The following is a 24,543-nucleotide window of genomic DNA, read 5'->3' on the forward strand; positions in this document are numbered from 1 at the left end:
TTTCTCCTACATGGGTGCCAGAGTGTTGGATGCGATGCAGAAAACACTAATTTATGTAAGGAGAAAGTAAGGACCCTTATTTTCCTTCTTCACGCACCCTTGGGGGTTCAGAAAAAGACCAGGGGAGAGTTTTTTCAGTACTGTAAGCTAGCTTACAGTACTGAACTTGAAGCCACTATCATAAATATCAATGGCTTTTTACCTGGCATGCTGGTTGAACCTTATTAACCTAAAATATTTTCTGGGCTAGTGACACTGGCGCCTCTAATAACCTTTTAGTCGGCTGCCTTGATACTTAATGTGTTTTAAACATTTTTGGCACAACTGCTATCCAAAAAGGTTTTGCACAATATTTTCAGCCTGGGCTGTCTAAAATATTATAAAACACTTGTTGCTGGGGTTAATATTCTCCATGATAAAATAGCTGCATCATTATGACATGTTAAATATTTAGAGATAGTTTCGGATGTGTTTTGTTTTTGAAAGGAACAGGAATGTAAATTCCTGGTGGGTGAGTGGTGAGTACAGAAGATCTGACCCCTTGGTAAATGGTGTGAATTATTCCATTGGAAACATTCGATGACACTGCAGTCTGGAGTACTGGGAAGCCTCATTTTTTTTTCCCTAACGTCCTTTAATTGCTTTTTGCTGGGGCCAGAGATATTTATGGGTTAGGAGATTGCCAAGTTATTTATTAGATGGAGTATCTAGGGATAGACTAATATAAATCACTTAGGCTGGTATTGAATATACCAGACATTCAGTAATTTAAAAAGCTTTAATAAAAATGCTAAAATATGAGACTTGTCTTTGGCTGTAATGAGACTCAGTTATCATGTTTTTATCAGCAATATTCAGTCATAAACTCCTCCCATTTTTCCAATGTAAAAAAAAAATGTGGATATAATCCTTATTTCAAGACTCTCCAGATTTGGAGGGATTGAGACAGATTTCAAAAATTTGAGGAAAGACTCACATAAAAATTAATTTGAGGCCTAATGGCTGACTTCCTCACACTTAGAAATCTAAACATGTTCTTTCACATGTTCTTTTTTGGATCTAGTATGGTAGGAAATTTAAAAAAGGGGGATATATAAGATTAATCTTGGTCTGTGTGGAGTGGATCGCATTGCCATGAATACTACAGCCAATCCTGCTTTACAAAGAACAGAGTCAGCTCCTTGAGTTTAGAACCAGTGGAATTCCAGAGAACCAAGATTGTAGCTTTTATTTCTTTAGTGGAAATACTGAGTTATAGATACATCATTCTATAGTTTTTAAAGTATATTTATTCTTCTGATCTCAAGGGCAAAATAAATGGTGGCAAACTACTTGTATGGTGTTTCCTGATGCTTATGAAGTTCTCAAAAACAAAAGATTTGCTGGCAAAAAAAGTTTAGAAGTAAAATTAAAGAGCCCATAATATTAATATTTACTATGTGTCAGGCACTATGATAAAACCCTTTTTATATGTGTTTATCATTTATTTTTCACCAGGACCTATGAATTACCTAATATCACTACCCTCTCTTGAAGTTTGGGAAAGGGAGGTAGAGGGGTCACTGTGGATAGAGGAGAAGTCCAGATTACATTAACAACCAATGGCTATGACAAATTTGAAAAGGGAGAGTAGAGAAGAGATGTCTGAAACCAGTGCCTGGGGGACCTGAAAACTGAGAGTGTTGGCGTGAGAGAGAGAGTTGGGTTAAAAGAGATAAGAGAACTTGTCTCCCACCTCACAACAAACACGGGACAGAACTGAGATGAGAACCAACGTTTCTTCAGCTGCAAAATGAAGAGGTTGAGCTGGGCCTCTAAAGGTCTTTTATTGACTTGAAAATTGTATGATGTAAATTAATCTCTGTGGGTGTGTGTGTGTGTGTGTGTGTGTGTGTGTGTGTGTGTGAGTGGTGAGAACTTTCAGGGGAGGCAGCAGTCAGGAGAGGAAGGAACAAAAGGACCCTCACAGAGGGAAGGCAGTTCCACACCCTAGAAAGAACAAGATGAGAAGTATTCTTTAACTGTGTGTAATTTCTGTGATTGTGGTCAATTGTTTGAATTGTGCAAATTAAAAATGAAAAATGTGTCTAAGTCTATAAATAATTTCTGTAAAAGATGCCATAGAGACAACTGTTACAAAGGACCTCAGAAAAACTTGAGTGGTTTGTGATGTCACTAAGTCTCAGTCATGTATTTATGTGTCCACAATTTATAATAATTTGTTCTCAATTTCTACCAATCATTTTATCAAAATAGAACCAAGAAGAGAAAAGCAGTCAGAATACAGCAGATCTAATCAATCTTATCTGGTAAAATATAAAGCTGTATCACACCGGGATGTGTAGAAAGTCATGGTTCACTCTTAGGGTCTATAAAACTGTATAATGTGGGTCTGTCCCTGCCTCCTAAGCCTTAGGCTGTGACCTCAGGTGAGGAAACCTCATCTAATCTCTCTGGCTTCAACACTGGATCCTGGGAGTTTGTTTTCTGTAAAACCTCTTTGCACTGCAAGTTCAATTCAGCCCTTATTGCCCAAGCATCTACTAGATACCAGACATTGAGAGGCCCTCAGAGATAATGAGATGAACAAAAGTATACCAGCCACATGGGTGAGAGAGACATGGAAACAAGGGAACAGTGCGAGAAATGCTTTGACAACACATATCTTGTCAATCCCGAGCTTTGTTTATTTTACCTCCAAAATGTCCCACACGTTGATCCCTCTCTGCCCATCTCTCCTGCCATCATGCTAGTCAAAGCTACCACCACCTCACAGCTGTATAACATCCTAGCCAGTCTTCCTATTTCCATTTTTGTTCCACTCTTGCCCATTTTCCACACTGCAGCAAGCGGTAACTTATTCCCAACCTTTTAACACCCTCCATCATTTTTCTCAAGACCATTAACTATTCAGCCTCCATTTATACAATTTACACATTTTATTTCAGACACAGTCACCCAACTAACCCTGCTTCCCGACTTTGAATATGTTGATCTTTCTGTCCAGCTCTGCCCCAAACAAAACCATCATGCAAATTCACTGACAAGGACAGGTCCCCTGTTATGTGAGTCTCATGGTACCTTCCACCACTTCATAGCACACCCACAGTGGTAATCACATATTGATCTCACAATTATTTATCAATGTCAGTGTTCTTCTCAACACAAAAGTTCATAATTTGCATGAGAGAGAGAGACCTTGTTTGTCTACTCTTCTACCCCCCAAATACCATCTAGGACATAGTAGGTAATAAATGCTTTAGAATAAATATATTGCATTATTATGAACAAGTAGTTATTGAACAAGTAGTTATATTTACCTCTAGGATGGGGAGAGCTGATAGAGGGAGTGTATTATATCTCAGTATCACTTTTCATGTATGAATGTATGAGTAGGACTTGAACTGGGAGAGTGGGAAAGAGGGTGCATAGGCAGAGGGTACAACATATGCAAAAATGTGGAATTATGAATGAACATGGCATGTTTAGGGCATTGCGAAACAGGCCAACATGGGTAGGGGCAGTGTGAGTTGAAAAAGAAAAGGAAAACAGTGGGCAAGTACTGAGCAACAGATGGAGAGTTAAGCAGCTATATATTCAGCATTGTGCAATAAATTATCAATAAATGAAAAAAGAAATTTTCCGAGAACTAACACGTGTTGGTTTTCCTTCTCATAGTAAAATGATGTCTGTTTCTACCTTTCAAGAACTGACAGGTCATGATATTTTTAAATAATATTTTTATGAGGACATAATTCATATACCAGAAAATTTATTCTTTTTGAAGTGTAAAATCCAGTGGTTTTCAGTATATCCACTATCCAATTTTAGAATATCTTCATCCCTCAAAAAGAAACCTCACAGCATTAGCGGTTACTCCTCATTCGCTCCTCTCCTCAGACCCTAACAACTAACGTACTTTCTGTCTCTATGGATTTACCTATTTTGAACATTTTATGGAAAAGGAAATTATATGATATTTTGGGTTTTTCTGTCTGGCTTCCACTTAATGTTTTCAAGGTCCATCTGTGTTAGAGTATGAATCCATACTTCCTTTCTTTTATTGATGAATAGTGTTTCATTGCATAATACACTAGATTTAATTTATCCATTCAGCTGTTGATGAACATTTGGGTTGTTTTTGCTTTTTCGTCTATTATGAATGCTGCTATTATAAACATTTGTATACAAGTTGTGCTGTGGACATATGTTTTCATTCCTCTTGGGCATATACCTAGGAGTTGAATTGCTGAGTCTTAAGATAACTCTATTTAACCTTTTGAACAACTACCAGAATGTCTTCCAAGGCAGTTGCAACATTTTACAACTCCACCAGCAATGTATGAGGGCTCCAGATTTTGCACATCCTCACCACTTCTTATAAGGAAGGATTTTTGTTTGTTTGTTTGTTTTTTGCTTGTTGGTTTTGCCTAAGAATACAGTCATGTTTAATAAACAGAAATGTGGTACTGAATCATCCTGGGCTTTTGATTGCAGCCATCACAATGAGAATGAAGTGGGATCAAATTGTGGCTTTGATTTGCACTTTTCTAATGAATAATGATGCTAAAAATCTTTTTATGTGCATACCTGCCATTTGTATATCTTCTTTAAAGAAATGACTATTCAAATTCTTTGTCATATTTTTTGTCTTTTCATTGTTGAGTTGTAAGAGTTTTTATATATTTGGATACTAGTCTCTTATCAGATATATTATTTGCAAAACTGTTCTGCTTTGTGGGTTTTCTTTTTCACTTTCTCAATTGTGCTTTTTAAAACACTAACTTTGCTTTAAATTGCACAAAATTCAATTTTTAATTTTAATGTTCAATTTATCTATTCTTTTGTTGCTTATGCTTTTGGTGTCATATTTAAGAAACCATTGTCTAAGGTTACAAAGACTCATACCTATGTTTTCTTCTAAGTTTTGTCTCTTACATTTAGGTATTTGATGTATTTTGAGTTAATTTTATAAATCATGTGAAATAGAGATTAAACTTTGCTTTTTTTTCCTGTGGATACTCAGCTGTCCCAACACTATTTGTTGAAAAGATATTTTTTTTCCTCAATGAACTGTCGTGTCACCTTGTTGAAAATCAATTTATCATAAAAGTATTTTAAAAAGTGAATTTTTCTGGACTCTCATTTCCATTCCTTTGATGTATATGTCTATCTCTATGATGATCTATTTAATAGAGAGTATTAAGGATGTATTGGGGATTAAATGACATAATATAGAGAGAACACTATATCTGAGTTAATGCTTAACTCAAAGGATAAGCATTAACTGTTTTGTAATTGCTACTGGTACTATTACCACTTTGTTGTCAACAGTAGCCCCCTTAGACTTGTAATGTTGCTAGAAGATTACCAACTCACAGAATTTTAGACCAGAAAGAACCTGAGAATGCACACCCAAGCCTTTTCATTCAAAACTAACCAAAATACAAATAAATACCACACACACACACACACACACACACACACACACACACACACACATCTCTAAGCCAAAGTGGTTAAGTGATTTACAAAAGGTCACACAGCTTTGGAGGAATCAAGATTAGAGCCCACCCACACTGGTATTCATGGAGTGCTTTTGTCACTATATTACACTATTTGAGTATACAAAATCTGGCACACTTTAGCCTAGCATGCATGCCAGAATTGTCAAATTATTTTTACCTCTAGTTTATGAAATTAGCTCTCTTGTTAAAATAAATTTAAAAGGTAATCCTAGAATAATAAAACATTCAGTCTTTAAAATTCCTTATTGTGTTATTTTTAGAAATTAGGCTTGAGTGTTTAAAAGAGTAGCAGAAAGCATTTTATTTTATATTAGCTTTCACATGGTCTCAAAATTTTTTATTATCTGGAGATGATGATAGCAATAATAAAATAAAAACAAAATAATAGTTACTTAAGTCCCTAAAATTATTTTCTCTAAGGGACGAGGACAGGACATGTGGATATTACTTACTCATAGGGTTTCCAGGAGTAAGAACAGATTCAACAGCATGTAGCACACAACCTCCACATCCTTGCGTAGAAAGTATTTTTATGCCCATTTTATGGTAGAGTAAATTGAAGCTTAATAGGCTCAAGTAATTTTTAAATATATGATACACAAAGTAGATGGAAAAAAATGGTCGTCAAATTTTAGCCTCTATGCTCTAAATTACAGAATTATTATTTTTTAATGGCATCATTCAGTCTTAAATAAAACACTTAAAACATGATTGCCAAATACTGTGACTGAACAAGGAGAAGGCAGATTTGTAATGGGTGGAACCATTGCCCTTGAAATAATACAGCAAGTGCTGAAGTTCTACGCCCTGTTCTTTCTAGAAACAGGAAAAAAAAATTCCCTAAAAGAAAATAGATAAGGGTGAGCCAAGTGATTTCTTTATGCAAATGTGTGTATGATTTATTCTTTGTATTTACTTAGGTACAATGGTTCAGCATAAGAGAAAGAGATTCATAATTATTTATCAAATATTTACATTTTACTTGGGAAACATATGTAATGAAATCTTCTTGGCTATCCAAAGCAAGCTTAATCTGCAATCCTGTATTAAAGTTGAAGAAACTGAGATTTAGAAAGTTAGCAATTAGATGCAGATTAAGTCATTTTTCTGATTCTAAATAACATGAATAATATCAATAATGAGTATATAAAAATGAATAATAACAGAGCATTTATTAAGTACTTATTTCTAGGCATTGTATTAGTATACAACTTACATTTTCGCTTAATTGTTACAAAAACCTAGAGAGATATATTTTGTTGTCTTCATTATACAGATGAAGGACAAGGGGATCAGAAGGCCTAAACAAAAACTGTCCAAGTTTACACAGCTCATTGGACTCTAGAACCTAAGCTATGGTACATGGTCCCTTATATGGTGTTGACCATGTCATATCAACTTTATGTAGGTCGTGCTACTAGGTCAAAAATCACACATTTCAACCCAAAATTAACTTTGACCAAAGAATTGTTTCACCTTTAGGAAAACCTTTTCTGACTCAGGTTTATTCCCTCACAATTATACAAAAACATATCTAACACAGTGTTAAGCATTTATTCATTCAATACATTTTGATTAAGCACCTATTATGTATAAAGCATAGTTCTAAGTACTGGGGATATAGTGGTTTATAAAATATAGCCATACAAATGAGTGTAAAAGCATAAAACTACATATGTATTACTGAGGAGAATTTAAATGTCGAGGAGACACTTTAACAAGAAGGCCTGAATTAAAAGAGTAGGGGTAGGACTGAGGTCATTAGCAAACATCTCTAATATGTAAAAAAAAAGTTCAAAAGAAAAAAATATTTAAGTTAAGAATAGGGTAGAGAGTATTTTAGGGAGAGAAAAAGGCAAATGTCACGTTTCTAGAATGGAAAACACTTGACAATTGTAAGTTACCAAATGTTAAAACCTATACATTCATATATTACATTTAGAGTGGGGGGGATTTTACCACTTGTCAGGCTTTGTGTTGTATGATAGGAATAAAAGGATAAATATAGAAGATCCCTTCCACAAAACAGCTCAGTTGCGAAAATAAATGGTATGATAATGACATAAACAAGAATGCTTTGGAAACAGAGGACAGAGCAACTAAGGCATCATAAAGGAGATCATATTTGAGTTGAGCGTTGAAGGATAAGTGGTTTGTATGGCACAGAAGTGGGAAGTGTTTTCCAAGCAGAAAGAATTGTGTGTATAAAGAGATGAGAGAATAATCTAGCCCCAGAGACATATGCTTGTTAGAAAAAAGGGCAAATAATTAGGCTATGGCTAAACTGTGAATGATTTTGCAAATCTTGATAAGAAGTTTTGATTTTACAGTCTTAGCAAGGGGCAGATGTTGATGGTGTTAGGCAGAAATAAGATATTTAAAAGGTAATGGTTGTGGGTGTATGGGGTTTGAATTATAAAAGGTGGTAGATTGAGAAGTGAAGAAACTTTTGTAATATTCCAAGCAAGAGGAGATATGCTTCTCTACTAAGCCAATGGTGGTGAGATCAGAGAGGAAAGGACAGGTCTAAGACATGTTGGGATGGGGGGACTGGCTAAGGTGACATGGAAGGTAGATGCTATGAAGACCTCCTCTCATGATCACACCAAAATTACAATGAAAATACAGAGCAACCATCATTGAATGTCACTGAGTTCTGGCCGAACAAAAGTCCTACAACTGAGGACATACATAAGAGATCACCTTGAAACTAGTAGGAGGGAAAGAGGTATGAAATGATCTGGTCCTACAACCATGTGTGCCAGTTGAGAATCAGGAGGGTTATCTTGGCTGCAGAGTCCCCTCCTCTCCCTGAGGAGTGAGGGATTCTGGCTCCACACTGAGGTCACTAGAAAAGGGTTCCAGTGCCAGAAGTCCCTACAAACTCTGGATGTAAAAACCAGCAGAGATTGTGGATGAATGAGACAGAAGGTTGTGGGAGTCACAGACATTCCTTTTAATAGGTCCATGGACTAACTTGCTCTGAGCTCCAGCTCTATGGCAGCTGCTCAAGGAGTGCCAGGAACATGTGGGGAGACACAGTTGTCTGGCTTCAGGGCGAGGACTGGAGGGGCAACTTCTTCTTGAACAGAAGTGATGGGGGTATCCATTGTTCCTTGGCTGAGCTCCCCCTGCTCCTAGCCTGTGGACACAGGTGGCCACCATATCTGAGTCTCCAACAACCTGGATAATACAGCTCTGCCCAAGCTGCTCCCTGAAACTTTGTCTCTCCCAATTTGAAGGCCCATCCAAGCTGTCTCCAGGGTCTTATTCCATACAAATGGCCTGTCTTGACTCATAATTCAGACTTCCCTAAAATCTTTCAAAGGCTCACAAAACCCAAAGAAGCAGTATCTGGCCTCAGCATGACCCATACTTCTTGCTGAGCAGCACCACACTTGGCATTAGCAGCAGTTAGCCTTGGTTCCTAGCTTGGCCTCATGAGGCACCTATAAGCCCATCTACAGATTGCTTAATGACTTTTACTGGGTGGTCCCAGAAATGTACAGACTGTGACTAAACTTTGCCTGCAGCTGGGCCCCTTCCGAATGTCCCTTGGACCAACACACCCAGTGGCCTGTTTTGACAAGCAATAAAGCCTGAGCACCATCCAAGGCTGCATCTGAGGAGGACACACCTGAAGGGCAGACTGAGCAGGTACCAGAGCTCTACTAAAGTAAATCCTGCTCCAAAGGGTCAGCCCCTCACTGGCCAAACATCACAACCAACCAGCCTGAAGGTCAATCCCTCTCATAAAAGTGCAATGCTCAAATATATCAGAAGGGCACACAAACCCACAGGGACATACCTTGAACAGGTCATTCAAGTGACCAGGGAAGACTATGCCATTGGGCCCCACAAAACATTTATTACATGAGCCCACTCTCCTATGACGAGGAGACTTAGGAGCCCTAACTAAGACAAAGAAACAAACACAGGGAGGCAGTCAAAATGGGGGCACAAAGAAACTTGTCTCACATGAAAGAAAAAAACAAAGTATTAGTAAAAGAACTAAACAAAGTGGAGACAAGCAATCTACCACATGCAGAGTTAAAAACATTGGTTATAAGGATGTTCGAGGAGTTAGGGGAAGAGTAGATAAACTCAGTGAGAACTTTAACAAAGAGAAAGAAAACATAAAAATTAACACAGAAAACATAATAAGGAGCCAGTCAGAAATGAAGAATACAGTATCCGAGATGAATTGTTCATTAGAGGAAATCAACATAGTGGATAAAACAGAAGATCAAATCAGCAACACGGAGAATGAGGTAGAAGAGAACACATAATCAGAACAGCAACAAGAAAAAATAATCCAAAAAAATGAAGATAATTTAAGAAGCTTCTGATAAGTGTAATAACATTCTTATTATAGGAGTACCAGAAAGAGAAGAGAGAGAGCAAGGAATTAAAAACTATTTCAAGAAATAATGACAAAAACATCTCTAACCTGGTGAGGGAAATAAACATACAACCCCAAGAAGTTCAGAGAGTCCCAAACAAGATAAACTTAAAGAGGTTCACACCAAGACACATCAATTAAAATGTCAAAGGTTAAAGACAAAAAGAGAATCTTAAAAGTGGCAAAAAAAAAAAAAAAAGCAATAAAAGCAATCAGTTACCTACAAGGGAGCTCCCATAAGACTGTTAGCTGACTTATCAACAGAAACTTTGAAGGCCAGAAGGGCTTGGCACAAAACATTCAAAGTGATGAAAAGTTAAGGCTCTACAACCAAAATTACTCTACCCAGTAAAGCTATCATTTAGAGTCAAAGGACAAAAAAAAACCCCCAAAAAACAAAAAAACAAAACAAAACAAAACAAAACAAAAAAACACTTCCCAGACAAAACAAAACAAAATGAAAAAACTAATGGAGTCTATCACCACCAAGCTAGTATTACAGGAAATGTTGGAAGGACTTCTTTATAAAGAAGAAAAAAATATATATATCAAAAACATGAATAAAGAATGGCAACAACTATATATCTATCAACAAATACTTCAAATGAAAAATAATTAAATGCTCCAGTTGAAAGAAATTGTGGTTGAATGAATAAGAAAACAAGTTGGTTGTAATATATGCTGCCTTTGAGACTCACTTCAGATTAAAAGACACACAGACTAAAAGTAAAGAGATGGGAAAAAATAATTCATTATGAACCTAGAAGGTATTATACTAAGTGGAGTAAGTCAGATAGAGAAAGACAAATGCCATATGATGTCACTTACATGTGGAATCTAAAGAACAAAATAAATAAAAAATAGTAATGCATTCATAAGTACAGAGAACATTCTGAGGGTTATCAGAAGTGAATGGGGTTGGTGGGTAGGTAAAAAAGGGAGAAGGGATTAAGTACCAAATGGTAGTTACAAAATAGTCATGGAGATATAAAATATAGCATAAAGAATATAGTTGATAATATTGTAATAACTATGTAAGATGTCAGATGGGTACTAGATTTATTAGGGTGATCATGAGTTATACTGATGTCTAATCACTATGTTGTATACTTGAAACTAATATAATATTTTATGCCAACTATAATTGAAAAAATATATTATATATATGTATGTATGTGTATATATTTATATGTGTATATGTACGTGTGTGTGCATGTGTGTGTGTGTGTATGTGTGTGTGTGTAGGAATCACATATTGGAATGTTTAAGAGTAGTTGTCCATAGTAAGGGTAAACACCTCATGACAACCCAGAGCCCAAAGATACTTTTGGAAATCTGCCTTTTTTCAAAATATTTGATTGCAATCTGATAAAATATTGTCTGTCTCACTTTCTGTATGTGTACGTATGTATACAGAGAGACAGACAATATTCTATTCATGTCTGTATCTATATTTATATGTCTATATCTATCTACCCAACCAACTGTCTAAAATGACCACAAATTAAAGTAGTTACATTTGTGCGCTGAACAATCTGTTCAGCTATGTGAAGGCCCTGTTGTAATCCACCACCACCAATGAAAATATAACCAGATGTATGCACTACCAGCAAGGGTGACGGAGTCCCTAGTGTCTGCAGAAGTGACTGAAAACACACTGTGTTATTTGTAATTTTTTAACTGGACACTTGTGAGTCCTATCATTTTCTTTGAGTAATTTTAGCATTTCGGGTAAGATTGTTATACTTTTTTTTGTTTATCTGTATATTCATAAATACTAGTTATACATTAATATAAATGTATTTATTTATGTGCTTGCCATGAGTAAGTGTCTGCAAATTGAACAAAGTTGTTCTTTCAATATATGTAGACATTTAAAGTGTTCTTTTCTTCAAAATTTTATCATGAAAACAAGGGGACCATCATAATAGTATTGCCAAATTCGATCAAGATTTAAAATTAAATTAAAAGTATCGAACACCTCCCTTGGCAAGCAATATTTGCCAAGTAGGTGGCCCTAGAAAAAACAAGGACAACTAAAATGGACTCTCTCCTGGCAATAGCATGCAGTGCTCTGAGAAGCCAACTGGAATGAGATGGTCTGTTCATTTTGGTAGGTCATGTAAGTGAAGATGCACAGGGAGGACATCCAACCTGAGAAAACAGAACGTGCAGATATAAATATTGTGTTTGGGGGCTTTGATAAGAAGTTAAACAAAGAGGCAGCACAATGTAATGAAAGGATTCTACCACTTGCTAACCATGTAATTTTGGGCAATTATCTAATCCTCCCTATATCTCAGTTTCTTCATTTTTAATAATGAGAATATTTGTTCTATTTATCTCATAATTCATGAGGAAACCATGAGATAATGCATGTGAAAGCAATTTGAGAACAAGTAAGTTCCATATTAATAAGTAATACATATCATTACATATTACATATTAATAATAACAATACCATAATTGAGAATAGTAAGAACTTTTCTTTCTCTCAATTCATTGTTTGCACTTCCTTTTTTACTACCCACTCCTTTTGTCTTTCTTCCTTTGAGAAAATGACAGATAACGCTATGGACTTGCAGAAGATTACAGAAAGCACTGTCTGGGGTAGAGTGGGGATGTTTGGATTAGCCTTTGCAATTCCACTGTAGGAAACTCCCTTCTAGTGGGTGACACTGACCTGGCACCTGAGGAATGAGGAGGCCATGCTAAATACCTATGAAATATCTCTTAATTCAGGACCCCTCAAACTATGAGATGAAAAATAACATGTATGAAACTAATGGTTCTGAATTGGGGTTTGTGTGGAAAGATCTGTTTCTGGGCATCATAGCTGAAATATACTAAATTACCCTCCCCTACCCCAACTGCCCCCTGCCTCCCAGAGCTGTGTCTACCTTACAACCAGGGAGACTCTTGTGTCTAGAGAAAGATAACTTCAGATGGCCTAATACATTCAGCTAAAGCAGATGTTATCTGAGAATATTTTGGAAGGTGCACTGAAGTTACTTTATACAAGTAAAAAAAAAGTATTGGCATTTCTAATCTATGAACTATTTTTTAGCAAGCTAAAAAATACTGAAAAACAGGTAATACAGTTTTCTCAAGAGGATGTAGCATAGTTAGAATGTATACTATGTTTTTCCCAGTGTGTATTAGGGTAAAATATGTGCAGTGAAATTTCAGGGCAATTTCTAATGCAGATACAATCCAAAAGATGGCAGATTTATAAGCTAGGAAATTTTTATTTATTTGCTAATGTGGATTCCCTTAAGAACTCAAATGTTCTACAAGTTACTTATGGCTTCTCCTTGAAAAGACTTACCTCTAAGGTCTCGATAGCATAAAACTCTAGGCTGCACAGTCGTCTGAATCAAGCATGAGCTATAATTCTCCTTTGCCTCTCACTCAGGGTGGTTTGGAATTTACTAGCACTCTACCTGTATGGTAATTAATAATTTATAATTAAACTGGCAGCTTGAATAAATCAGCGTACTATAAGTGTGGAGCCTCCTTTCTCTGTTGTCTTTCCTTTTATTTTGAGAATCTGAAAGAAAATTTGGAAGAAAGGTTTAGGTATCTGAAAACCTCTATTAAAAGCTTCACCCTCTTAGTTTTTGGATTTATTCAATCTGTTCTTTAGATCTTTCTTTCAAAGAAGAATTAAGCATGTGCCCTTGTCAGCCTTGTGCCAGACACCAAGGAAATAGATTTTAATGTGCTTCCATCCTTATTCTCAAGCACATCACTCCCTAGGTAAAGAGACAGGCATAAAACAATCACCTGTAATACAACATGCTCAAGCCCCTCCCATAGGGGGGTTTGGACAAAATGCAATGGGAAAGAGGAGTGATTCTCTTCTCAGGATTCGAGAAGAGGTTAGGAAAATTGCAGAGGAGAGGTGACCTTTGAGGTCGCTTCAACGATGAGTCATATCTTTTCAGGTAGATAATGAAGAGAAGACAAGTAAAAGCAACGCTATGGAAATGCTTATGTTTTTGCTATGATCCAGGGAGACCAGAGTCCAGTGACTACAATGTGCTGTGCTTGTGAGGCCTGTGCCTGGAGATGAGGCTTGTCAGTGTCTTGGGGTTTAGGCTGCAAACAGTTTAGGTAACCTGATGGGCCATGGTGAACTAAAAGAGTAAAGAGGGGAGCAGTTTGATTAGGTTATTGTCTACAACAATCCTTCCGGCCACCTGGAGAGGATAGTTTGAAGGGATCCTAAACTGGAAAGAGAATAGGTAGGAGGTTTCAGGTGAGAAACTATTGCCATTGTTCATTGGCAACTGGTGAAATCAATCTTGATGGAAAATCGAAATAGAGAGGGAATCAAGGTTTTTTTTCAATGCTGAGTTTCAAATTGAACTAAGAATGAGGCCTGGAGGTAGAACAAGGTAGAATGCAAGACCAGGGATCATGTCAGCCTTTGCAATGCTGAAGGTAAATGGACATGGACTTGGCCCATGAGAGGACAACAGTTATTGTGAAAGACGTTATTGTTATTGTTGTCATCTTTCTCATCTTTTTTATCTTAGCAGCTAATGTATTTTGAGTGTTTCCTTTATACCAGGGGCACTACTAAGCCATTGTTTTATTACACTTCACAACACAATGAGTTTAGCTACTACTATTGGCTATATTTCATAGGTGAGGAAAACAAAGCTGGAAGAAGTGAAGGCAGTTTACCTTGCCCCAGATCATTCAGTGGGTGAGGAGTTGAGCTCTAGAGCCCTGCTCTTAACCACTGAAATATGATTCCATTAAAACTATGTTTTATAATATAATCTTATAGTGACAATAGTAGCAGGATGAACTAGAGAGGAAAGCAACTATGAGCAAGTCAGAGAAAATGCTGCTGAGTTTTAATGGACATGTTTTAAGGGATAAGCAGAAATTTTCAGGTGAAGGAATGTGAGGGCAAAGAACTGCAGGATGAAATAATCTGCAAGGTCAAATAACTTGAAGAGGTCTGGAATGCTCAGGAAATGGTAACTTGGTGTTGTTAACTTCACTGGGGGAGAAAAGGGGCTTAACTGAGGGCTACTCATGGCTATTTAGTTAAGCCAGAAATTCCATCAAAAGGAATGAGCATGTAGATAGATAGGAGCTGTTAGAAAAATTGTATAACTGGTTTCCTTCAGTTTTGCCTTTTAAACAACAAACATTAATGCCCTTCTCTTCAGTTCCTGTCCTTCCTCCCCACCCCACACATACCTGCCTTCTACTACAAGATGTAAATACACTAGAAATGTTGCATAAGTGGCCACATCCTTGTCAAATCAAGAATTTTGAAAATTATTATTGAGAAAATATTGATCATAAAAATATGCCATAGGAATATTTAAAGGCTAACGCCTCCTTTTAAGTGCGAATAATTATTCACATGTATTTATTCTCTCCTCTGTTTCTTTACAGTTCCTCCCCAGATCATGAATATCTCCTCAGATATCACTGTGAATGAGGGAAGCAGTGTGACCCTGTTGTGTCTTGCTATCGGCAGACCAGAACCAACTGTGACATGGAGACACCTGTCTGTCAAGGGTAAGGCATTTACCTGTAGGACATCTTTAGAGTTAGGATATTGAAAACTTAATTTTAATGTACAACACAACTTCAGGAATCAGAAAACAATGTTGTATTATGACATAGTAATGTAAGAAAAGACCACATACATCAGTCAATGAGTATTATGTTCCAAAAGAAAGATTTATAGAAAAAAAATTACTGAATCGTTTTTTTCAGTCCTTTTTATAACCTCAGTATACTTTTAATTTTCCAACTGTGAATAACAGGGGTACCATAAGAATAACTTTCAACAAAGATGATAATTTTTCAAGATGGAGATGTGTGAGTTAGTTGGTGGTTTATCTTTTCTTGAAGTAGAGTGCTTGAACACTAGAATATCCATTGAAAATGTTGGTATTATTGTATATCCAAGGGAATCCTTTCTCAGTACTTTTAGGACATTTACCCAGAGCCACATCTGTTTGACTTGTACATAAATAATCCATCTTGAGTAGAATAAGGATAATAGAAATGACAGCATGCACCTGGGCATGCCTATGCTGGGCCCCAGATGATTGGCACTAAAACATTAGATATAATCATCTCCAACTTAATAAGAAGGGAAATAAAAAAAAGGAGGGCCTTATTCCTTTGGAAATAAAAGATTCCAAGTTGAAATCGAAGAAATGGGTACAGAGCCATTTGATATAAAACTTTTACTAGAAACCGTGATTAATTCTAGAAATTATACAAGAAATAAGTGCTCCCTTAAGGCATTAGAAAATCCAAACGTGAAACCCAGTGAAGAGGAAAATGGGTGGACTATGCCTGTGTATGATATAAAAATAATGTAGATCTAGATGAAACAGAAATAAATTTTAATAACCTTGAGATAGACAAAGATTTGCTAGGACTCAGAAAGCTCTAAGTACAACAAAAACAAAAATCGATAAATTAAGCTTTGTATTTTTACAGCTGCCATAACAAAATACCATAAGCTGCATGGCTTAAACAACAGAAATGAATTTTCTTATAGTCCTAGAGGCTAGATGTCCATGATAAAAGTGTAGGCATGGTTGGTTCTTTCTAAGCGCCATGAGGGAGAATCTGTTCAATGCCTCCTACTGGCTTTTAGTGGTTTACTGGAAGTCTTTGGTGTTTGCGGGTATATAGATACATCACGCCAAACTCTGTCTCATCTTCACATAGCCTTCTCCCTGTGTGTATCTCTCTATCATTTATTTTCTTTTTATAGGGACACCAAATATATTGGATTTAGGCCCACACTTATGATCTCAACTTAACTTGAGTACCTCTCTAAAGACCCTATTTCCAAATAAGGTCACATTCTGAGACACTGGGAGTTAGGACTTCAAAGTATTTTTTTTATTTTTTGGAGGAGGGCTGCAATTCAACCCATAACAGGCTTCATCAAAATTAAAAACATAATTAAGAATAAATGAAAAGACAGCCACAGACTGGAAGAAAATATTTGCCTGACTTATTTCTGACAAAAAATTAATATCTGGGCTATATGAAAAAAATTTACAACATAATTCTAATCATACCCCATGGAAACAAAATATTTAGACAATTCACAATAGAAGATATATGAATGGAAAATAGACACATAAAAATATCTTTAACATCTTTATTATAGAAATGAAAATCAAACCATAATGAGATATATCTATACAACTGCAAGAATGCCAAAAATTAAAAAGACTGACAATATCAAGTGTTAATGAGGATGTGGAGCTACTGAAACTCTTATACATTCACTGTAAGACTGTAAAATAGTATAAGGCCTATGGAAAAAAGTTTGGCACTTCTTGATAAAATTAAACATGCACTTGAATATGACCCAGCAATTCTACTCCTAGGTATTTAACAAAGATAAATGAAAACTAATGTACATAAATAAACATTGTACAGAAATGTTTATATAGCAGCTTTGTTTACAATATCTTCAAACTGGAAATAACCTAAATAACCACCAACAAATAGATAAACATTGATATATTTTTATAGGTGATTTCTCAGCAATTAAAAGGAATTAACCATCGATACATGGATGATTGGATCTCAAAAACACTATGTGAGGCAAAAGAAGTGAGATAGAAAATAATTTCATTTATATGAAGTCTTAGAACAGGGGAAACTCATCTATAATGACTACATTTGAGCCAGTAGTTACCTTGGGTAGGTTTTTGTTTTTGTTTTTGTTTTATTTATTTTTTTTTAATTAGCTGCAAAGTGGTGCAGAAAAGTTTGGAGGGTGATAGAAATGTTTTATATTTTGAATAGGTTGGTGACAGCATTGATGTTTGTTAGTCAAAACTAATCTATCTGTACAATAAAAATAGGTGCATTTTTGTATGTTAATTAAATCTCAATAAAAATTGATAAATATAAATATGAAACTGTTGCAAATAACAACCTGAAATTTCCCCCATAATTTTGAACAAAATTATGTTAGCAGCACTTACCAATGAGAGAGTGGATTTGTTACTAAGAATATTGTTTAAGTTTTTATTGTTTTATTTCCTTTATGTAAATTGAGAATACATATTTCAGCTTTTGACTTGTTATAGGGTAAGATAATGCTTATTTGGTGGCTTATTAAGGGACATGACAAAGCTCACCTTTAATGTAAACACAGGAATAGTATGTGTTCCCAAAGACATAAGTGCCATGGGAATTTTGCTTAAAGTCAGAGAGAATTTTGGATTTACATTATAGACAAAAATATGTCTAACCTTCAGACCAATTTATTCATATTTGTAAGTCTTTATAAATGTTAAGATCCCAGAATGCATTTATTTCATCCTGAATACATAGTTTTCTAAGCCTAGAAATCTTTTGAAAAGCATTTTGACATGGTATGTTTTAAACAATTTTTTATGATGATACACTGGTAAGATTTCCGTCTTTATTTAAGGGAGATTCATCCCTTATTTCCACCTTTCATATAATGTAATAGCTGCAATTCAGCTTCAAAAAAAGCTTGAAAAATTCTAAATTTAAATTATCCTTCTCCTCTTTAAATCTCCCAGGCTGTGTTCTACTTTCAAGTTGCCTTTTTTTTTTTTCATAGCTATATTCTTCACTTTGCTGTCTTTTTTCCCCTTATTCTCTCCACCCCTCCACCCCCAATGACATTTAAGCATCTAAATTCAAAGCAATGTTTCTCAAGTTTGAAAATCACTGGAACCTGGAAGGTTTGTAAGTTTAAAAGCTACATCTGTGAGTGATTACCAATATTTATTTTAGAAGACTGCTTCTTCTCACTTGGAGTCTAGGAGACTTTGGTAAGTTTTAAAGGTTTAGAAGAGCATCCAATAAAACTTGAACATTAAACAGCATTTTTACAACAATCTACTGGTTAGTTCACCATGCATGGATAAGAAATACAAGTTGCAATGACATTTCCTTTTGAATTCGAATAGGATTACATTGGAAAACTTAGCTCACTGGACAGCTGTGTTCCCAAAATGCTAATGCAATATTGAAATCTGTTGTTTAAATTTGGGGATCTATATAACAGAAATGAATAAACAAACTTTTATTAAAAAGAATATTTTAATAATCAGATAATTAAAGATTAAGAATAATGGAATGATATGATTTAAAAAGACAAAGCATATGCTGCCAATTCCTAGAAATTATAGAAAAAAGGTAAAGACTAATGAATTAATAAACCCATTATCATGCTAGAGAATCATAATGGTAAGCTTTGGTGGATCAGAAACTGAAGAATTTCTGAAATATAAAAGGTAAATAGATGTAATAAAGGGAGGAAATACAGCTTGAAATACAAGAATATGATCACTGTGTAAAACAATAGTTGAGAAAGGAAAGATTTTAGGTCATAGTGCATGGGTAAATGTTTAAAACTGATTGGAGCTGAGGGGAGGAAAATTGCCAATTTCTATCATGTAAATATTTCCATCATTGCCACTTTCCTGGGAGCCCCTTTGAAGTAAATTCGCTTTATTTAGTTCATTTTCACTTGAAAACAAGCTCACTAACTAAAAACAAGCCCTTATAATGAAGGTAGAGTGAAAGTTTTTTTAAAAATCATGAAAATTCCAGATATAGATCTAAAGATTGCTGAGCATTTCCTATCTCCAGACTGATTATGCGGCTGGAGACCTCCAGTTTCCTTTGCAGTGTTGACGAATGTGCTAGGATTCCCAGAAACTAGGCATTCCTGGAGGGCATCTGCTTCACTTCTGAGGAAAGTAGGAGTTTTTTACAAGATCATTATTATTAAGTATTGTGAGCATCTCAAAGAAAAGTGCTATGTAAACATACAGTCATGGGGTTTGCAATTGACATGCAAACCATTGAGCATTTGACTGCATTTATTCTTTAGCTTTAAATATAAAAAAGTTACGTTTAATTTATTTTCAGTAGCAGAGAATGTCTTTTTAAAAAAAATATAATTATATAGATTTGACGGAGAACATGGCACTTGTTTAATATCCTTTACGCACAGAGAAATGTGTTCTAAATAATGTACAGTTTAGGAACTAGAAAAATGATGGAATCACCGGCCACTGCCTCAAAGCAGGCAGACCAAGTTCATTGGCAAGGGGCCAGTGTGTTTGGAATATAGCTGTGAAAAAAGAATTATTTTCTTTTTTCCTTACCGAAGGGCAGAAGAAGACACACAAGTGTAAAATCATAAATAATGTAAAAACAAAGTTGCAAAGATAGGCATGGTAGAGGAATAGACTGTTGTGTTCTAAAGAGGGTTGTCTTTCCTTCTTATTATTCCACAATAATCTGCTATAATTCCATACACACTTGACCTCATTTTCAATGACATATTTGGAAAGGCCAGATGTTTGGGGAAAATAATAAAGTCTTTTCTGTTTCCTCTCCATGGAGATTTTAAGATAGCAGCTATTCACCTGTGACTGAGTTGCTCCTACAATCTACTCATATACAGTAATACCTCAGAGAGCAAGTAAATGAGTTATTTCACAGAAGTGAATTTTCTAGGAAATCCAAGTTGACTACTTTATGCAATGACTTGAGTCATTTTTAATGGAAATATTTTTTAAATGTATTATATTCTCCTCTGTTTCTGTGAATATGGTGAATGTCACTTAGCCACAACTTTATAATGTAACACTAACGTTACACATATTAATTGTTTGTATCTCAGCATTTAGGAACTGGGATAACCAGGAATATGAACCTAAAATAGTATTTAAATTCTTGTTCTGTTTTCTTTTATAGTTCCTCTATTTTTTCTTCCTTTTCTTCAACTGAACTATTGACAATTCTTCCTAAAATCAGTGTACCTGCCTTTTAGCAGCCACATTTCTTCTGATTATTTACTTCTAATTTGTCATGAGCAAGAATCCATATAACCAACCTTTAATAAGAACCTAATGGTGGGGGAGAACATTTTAAAGGAAAGGGCATGAGATTTTATAAATATGATAAATGGCACTGATGATAGTTGTTTTAAGGGAAATAATGTTTGGCTTTGTTCTAGATATATAAGGTTTTTAGATAAGTGAAAGGTAAGCTAACATAGCTTATACTTGCAAAATCATTATCAATGAATCTGATCTAAATGAGCAGGTCTTTCCATCTTCTATTCACTCTGTTCAATGTTCAGTTTATAAAATGTACTGGTGCAAGACTTTTTCTACTACATCTCTTATTTTCATGCTAAAAATTTCTGAGAAGAAAAACTTAAAAGAAATTCCCAAGTCCTTAACATTCCAAATAAAAGATTCACTGGCATACACTTGTGTGTAGGTATCAATTTTCTTTGGCTGGTAGCACTAGCTCATAAATAGAATGTGGACTTTGATTCTTAGAGATCTGAGATTGAAATCTGGCCCTAGCAGTTAACAATCTGAATAACTTCAGGAAAATCACTTTGTCTCCCTGATCCTCATCCTCTTAGACTGCAAAATGGGACTGTTTATGCCAATTCCATCAGGTTATTTTAAAGATGAAAAGAGAAAATAAATGGAAGGCACGTAATAGTGCTGGACACATATAACATGTCCAACAGTTATTTATAAATTACCGTTGTGTCATGTTTTTAAATTTCTTCTCAGAATCCTTATAGCTTACAATGAGCCTGGAAACCAGTTATAATAGTATTATGATGAGTGTTTCCTGTGTGTCAAGTCCTGTTTTGCACTTCATATGTTCTAACTTATTTAATGCCCCAGAAGGCCTGAGAGAAAAGTACTAAAGCTTTCTATTATGGCTTTTAAATTATTATGCCTATTTCTCCTTCTGCCTTTGTCTTTTACTTCTTGACAGTCTTTTACTTCTTGGGTCATTCATTAGTGATTCAGTGTCTCTCCAGTCCACCTAAAAATTTGGAATAACATAGTAGTTTTATTTGTAATAGCTAAGTTTGGAAACAACCCAAAATATCTTTCAACGAATGACTGGCTAAACAAACTGGTGCATCCATATCATGAAATGCTTTGCATCAATAAAAAGGAATGAACTATTAAAACACTCAAAACTTGGATGGACCTTATGTCATTACATCAAATGAAAAGAGTCCATCTCAAAAGGTTGCATACTATATGATTCCAGTTTTATAACTTTCTCATAATGAAACAATGATAAAGATGCACAACAGATTAGTGGTTGCCAGAGGTGAGGCAAGAAAGGGAAAAGGTCAGCAAGATGGAGTCACTTTGCAGTGATGTAATAATTTCCTATCTTGATTGTTTTCGTAGTTCTATGAATCTATATGTGTGATGAAATGTCATAGGATTATACATAAAAAACAAAAACTGAGTACATGCAAAAACTGGTAAAATCAGTTAAGCTCTATAAAATAATTAATTGCATTGTACTCATATCAATTACCTGGTTTTGATAGTATACTTTAGTTGTATAAGATATCACCATTGAGGGAGCTGGTGATGAGTACTTGGGACCTCTCTTGCAAATTTTGTGAATCAATAATTATTTCAAACGATAATTAAAAATATAAGAATGATAAGTAAAATGAACCTGTAGTGTTTTACATATAACATACGTATATAAGAATTTATTATTCATACAATATTTCGCATGTGTCATTTCAAGTGAGTTTATAGCAACTTTCTAAAATAGGTCAGAGAAGGAATATTCTGCCTATTTCACAGATAAGGACACAGACTTGGAAAGGTTAAGTAATGGTGAATGACTCACAGCTAACTAACGTAGTGGAACTAGGAGAGGAACCTACTTCCTGTTTTCAAGTCTAGAGCTCTTTATACTGCACAAAGATAGCTCCCATGGCTTGAGGTTGAGACAAGTACCATATAAAATAATATATTTTATCAAATTATGCTTGTTACCTAGGGCACCCAAGGGTGCTCACTAGCTTTGAACATCACCTGTGCTTTTTCATTTCCCTCACTAACTCTACCCTACCCTCCTTTCTAGCTACCACTCAGTATTGTTCCAAGAAAAGCACAGCCTCCAAAGGAAAACCACATTTATGCCATTGTCTGCTATAGGTCCCTGTTGTTTCTCTGCTTCAATTAAAATAAACCCGCTGAGACCTCCCAACCTCATTTCTCTTCTAAGCCATCCCAGGTACAAGTTTCCTGCTACTAATAAGAATTGCCCATTAGTTGATCTGCTGCATCATCCAGTCATGCTACTACTTCTTTGTCTCTCTCCAAGGCAGCCGGGATCCTTGTTTCTAATCTGAAGTCATGTTTAGAGCCTAATTAATCCCCAGAGTGTGAGAAAGAGGTGTCTAAGATGAGAAATCAAGGTTATACATATCTTGCTCAGTGGAACAGTTATAGGCAAACAAGCTGTTCCTCTCACATTTTTGCAAAGAAAATTTATGTTCACTAACTTTGGTTCTTGTTGTAAATGAGAAGTGTATGAAGGTCTAGCAATGCGTTTTTCACCATATGGGTACCCATATGTTTTCCCCCTTTGCTTGCGTACATTTTCGCTTTGGCATGCACATATGCCTGTATTTTTGCAACTTAACAATATTAAAACTAATCCTATTTATGCTCCTATTGGGTAAGTTGATTGAGTCATAAATTCCTGAGAATCTCTTCCTTGGGAGACTGAAGTTCTTTTGTATGAGCAGAGGGAGGGCAGAGTGAGCTATCCTGGCAGACAGATGCAGCCAGACAGCATCTTTGTGTAGTTGCTGTAGTTGAGATCCCTGATCCTGGCTCCAAAGTGGGGACTCTACCTTGGAACACTAGATGTATGAGTCCATAATGCCTTGATAGCATCCCTCTCTCTTCCATTTAAAGGGGAAATCCCCCCCCCCCCTTAAAATTAGATAATACCCTAACGTTCTCTTCCTAAAGATCAAGGTGAAATAACTCACCTTAAAGCAAACAATCATGATATTTGGACACGTGGTTCTCACACTGAGAAACTATGTACAGCAGGAATGAGGCATCTGGAATTTTGGCTTTTATTGTACTAGTGCTTAGCTTATTCACTGGGCTTTTTAGATTATAAAAATAAAATGGACATAAGCATGTTTCGTACCAAGTGAAAAGTCCAACTTACTCAAATGTGAAATTGGAATTGGACATGCTGCCTGTTATCTGTTGTGAGTCCATCTCTAATATTTATCTCTTTTGCATTCATTTATTCCTTTATTTGAGACATTAAGAATATTTGCTTGCCCCATAGCAACAATAGCTTATAAAATAGACATGACGTCTGTCTTTATGGAGCCTATAGTCTAGTCAAGGATAGAGTGATTAATCAGATTACTAAGAATATGTAACTTCAAAATGTAGTGACTGCTATGACAGCAACAGGGAACTGCAAAGTGGTCTAAGGTAAGTCTTTCCTGTGATAGTGATGCCTGGACAACATGTGAAGATAGACAGAAACTTAACTAGGGGCAGGGCTAAGAATATGTGTTAGGGATGGGCAATGTGGAAATCACCCAGGCCAGGCCAGGGAAAACAGCATGTGCTAGTGTCATGAGGTAAGAGGAGGCATGGTGCTTCAAAAAGCAAGAGAACTCTCTCTTGAATGTAGAAAAAAGGAGAGACAATGGGCTGAGATGGGGTATTCAGGGGCCAGATCACACAGCCCTTTTAAAAAGTCAGTCTTTATTCTAAG

The 24,543-nt window shown here is 35.7% G+C and overlaps 1 protein-coding gene across 10 annotated transcripts in view; it reads left to right on the top strand.

The window, feature by feature from the left end:
- Nucleotides 1-24,543, top strand: part of OPCML (opioid binding protein/cell adhesion molecule like) — a 1,143,910-nt gene that overhangs the window by 918,551 nt on the left and 200,816 nt on the right. For all 10 annotated transcript variants that reach the window (XM_036221180.1, XM_036221179.1, XM_016137940.2 and 7 more), the window contains one exon: nucleotides 15,352-15,477. In XM_036221180.1, the coding sequence (XP_036077073.1) occupies nucleotides 15,352-15,477 (126 nt within the window). The remainder of the gene's footprint in view (nucleotides 1-15,351; nucleotides 15,478-24,543) is intronic.

This window comes from Rousettus aegyptiacus, unplaced genomic scaffold (genome assembly GCF_014176215.1).
Source record: "Rousettus aegyptiacus isolate mRouAeg1 unplaced genomic scaffold, mRouAeg1.p scaffold_m13_p_5, whole genome shotgun sequence".
NCBI lineage: Eukaryota > Metazoa > Chordata > Mammalia > Chiroptera > Pteropodidae > Rousettus > Rousettus aegyptiacus.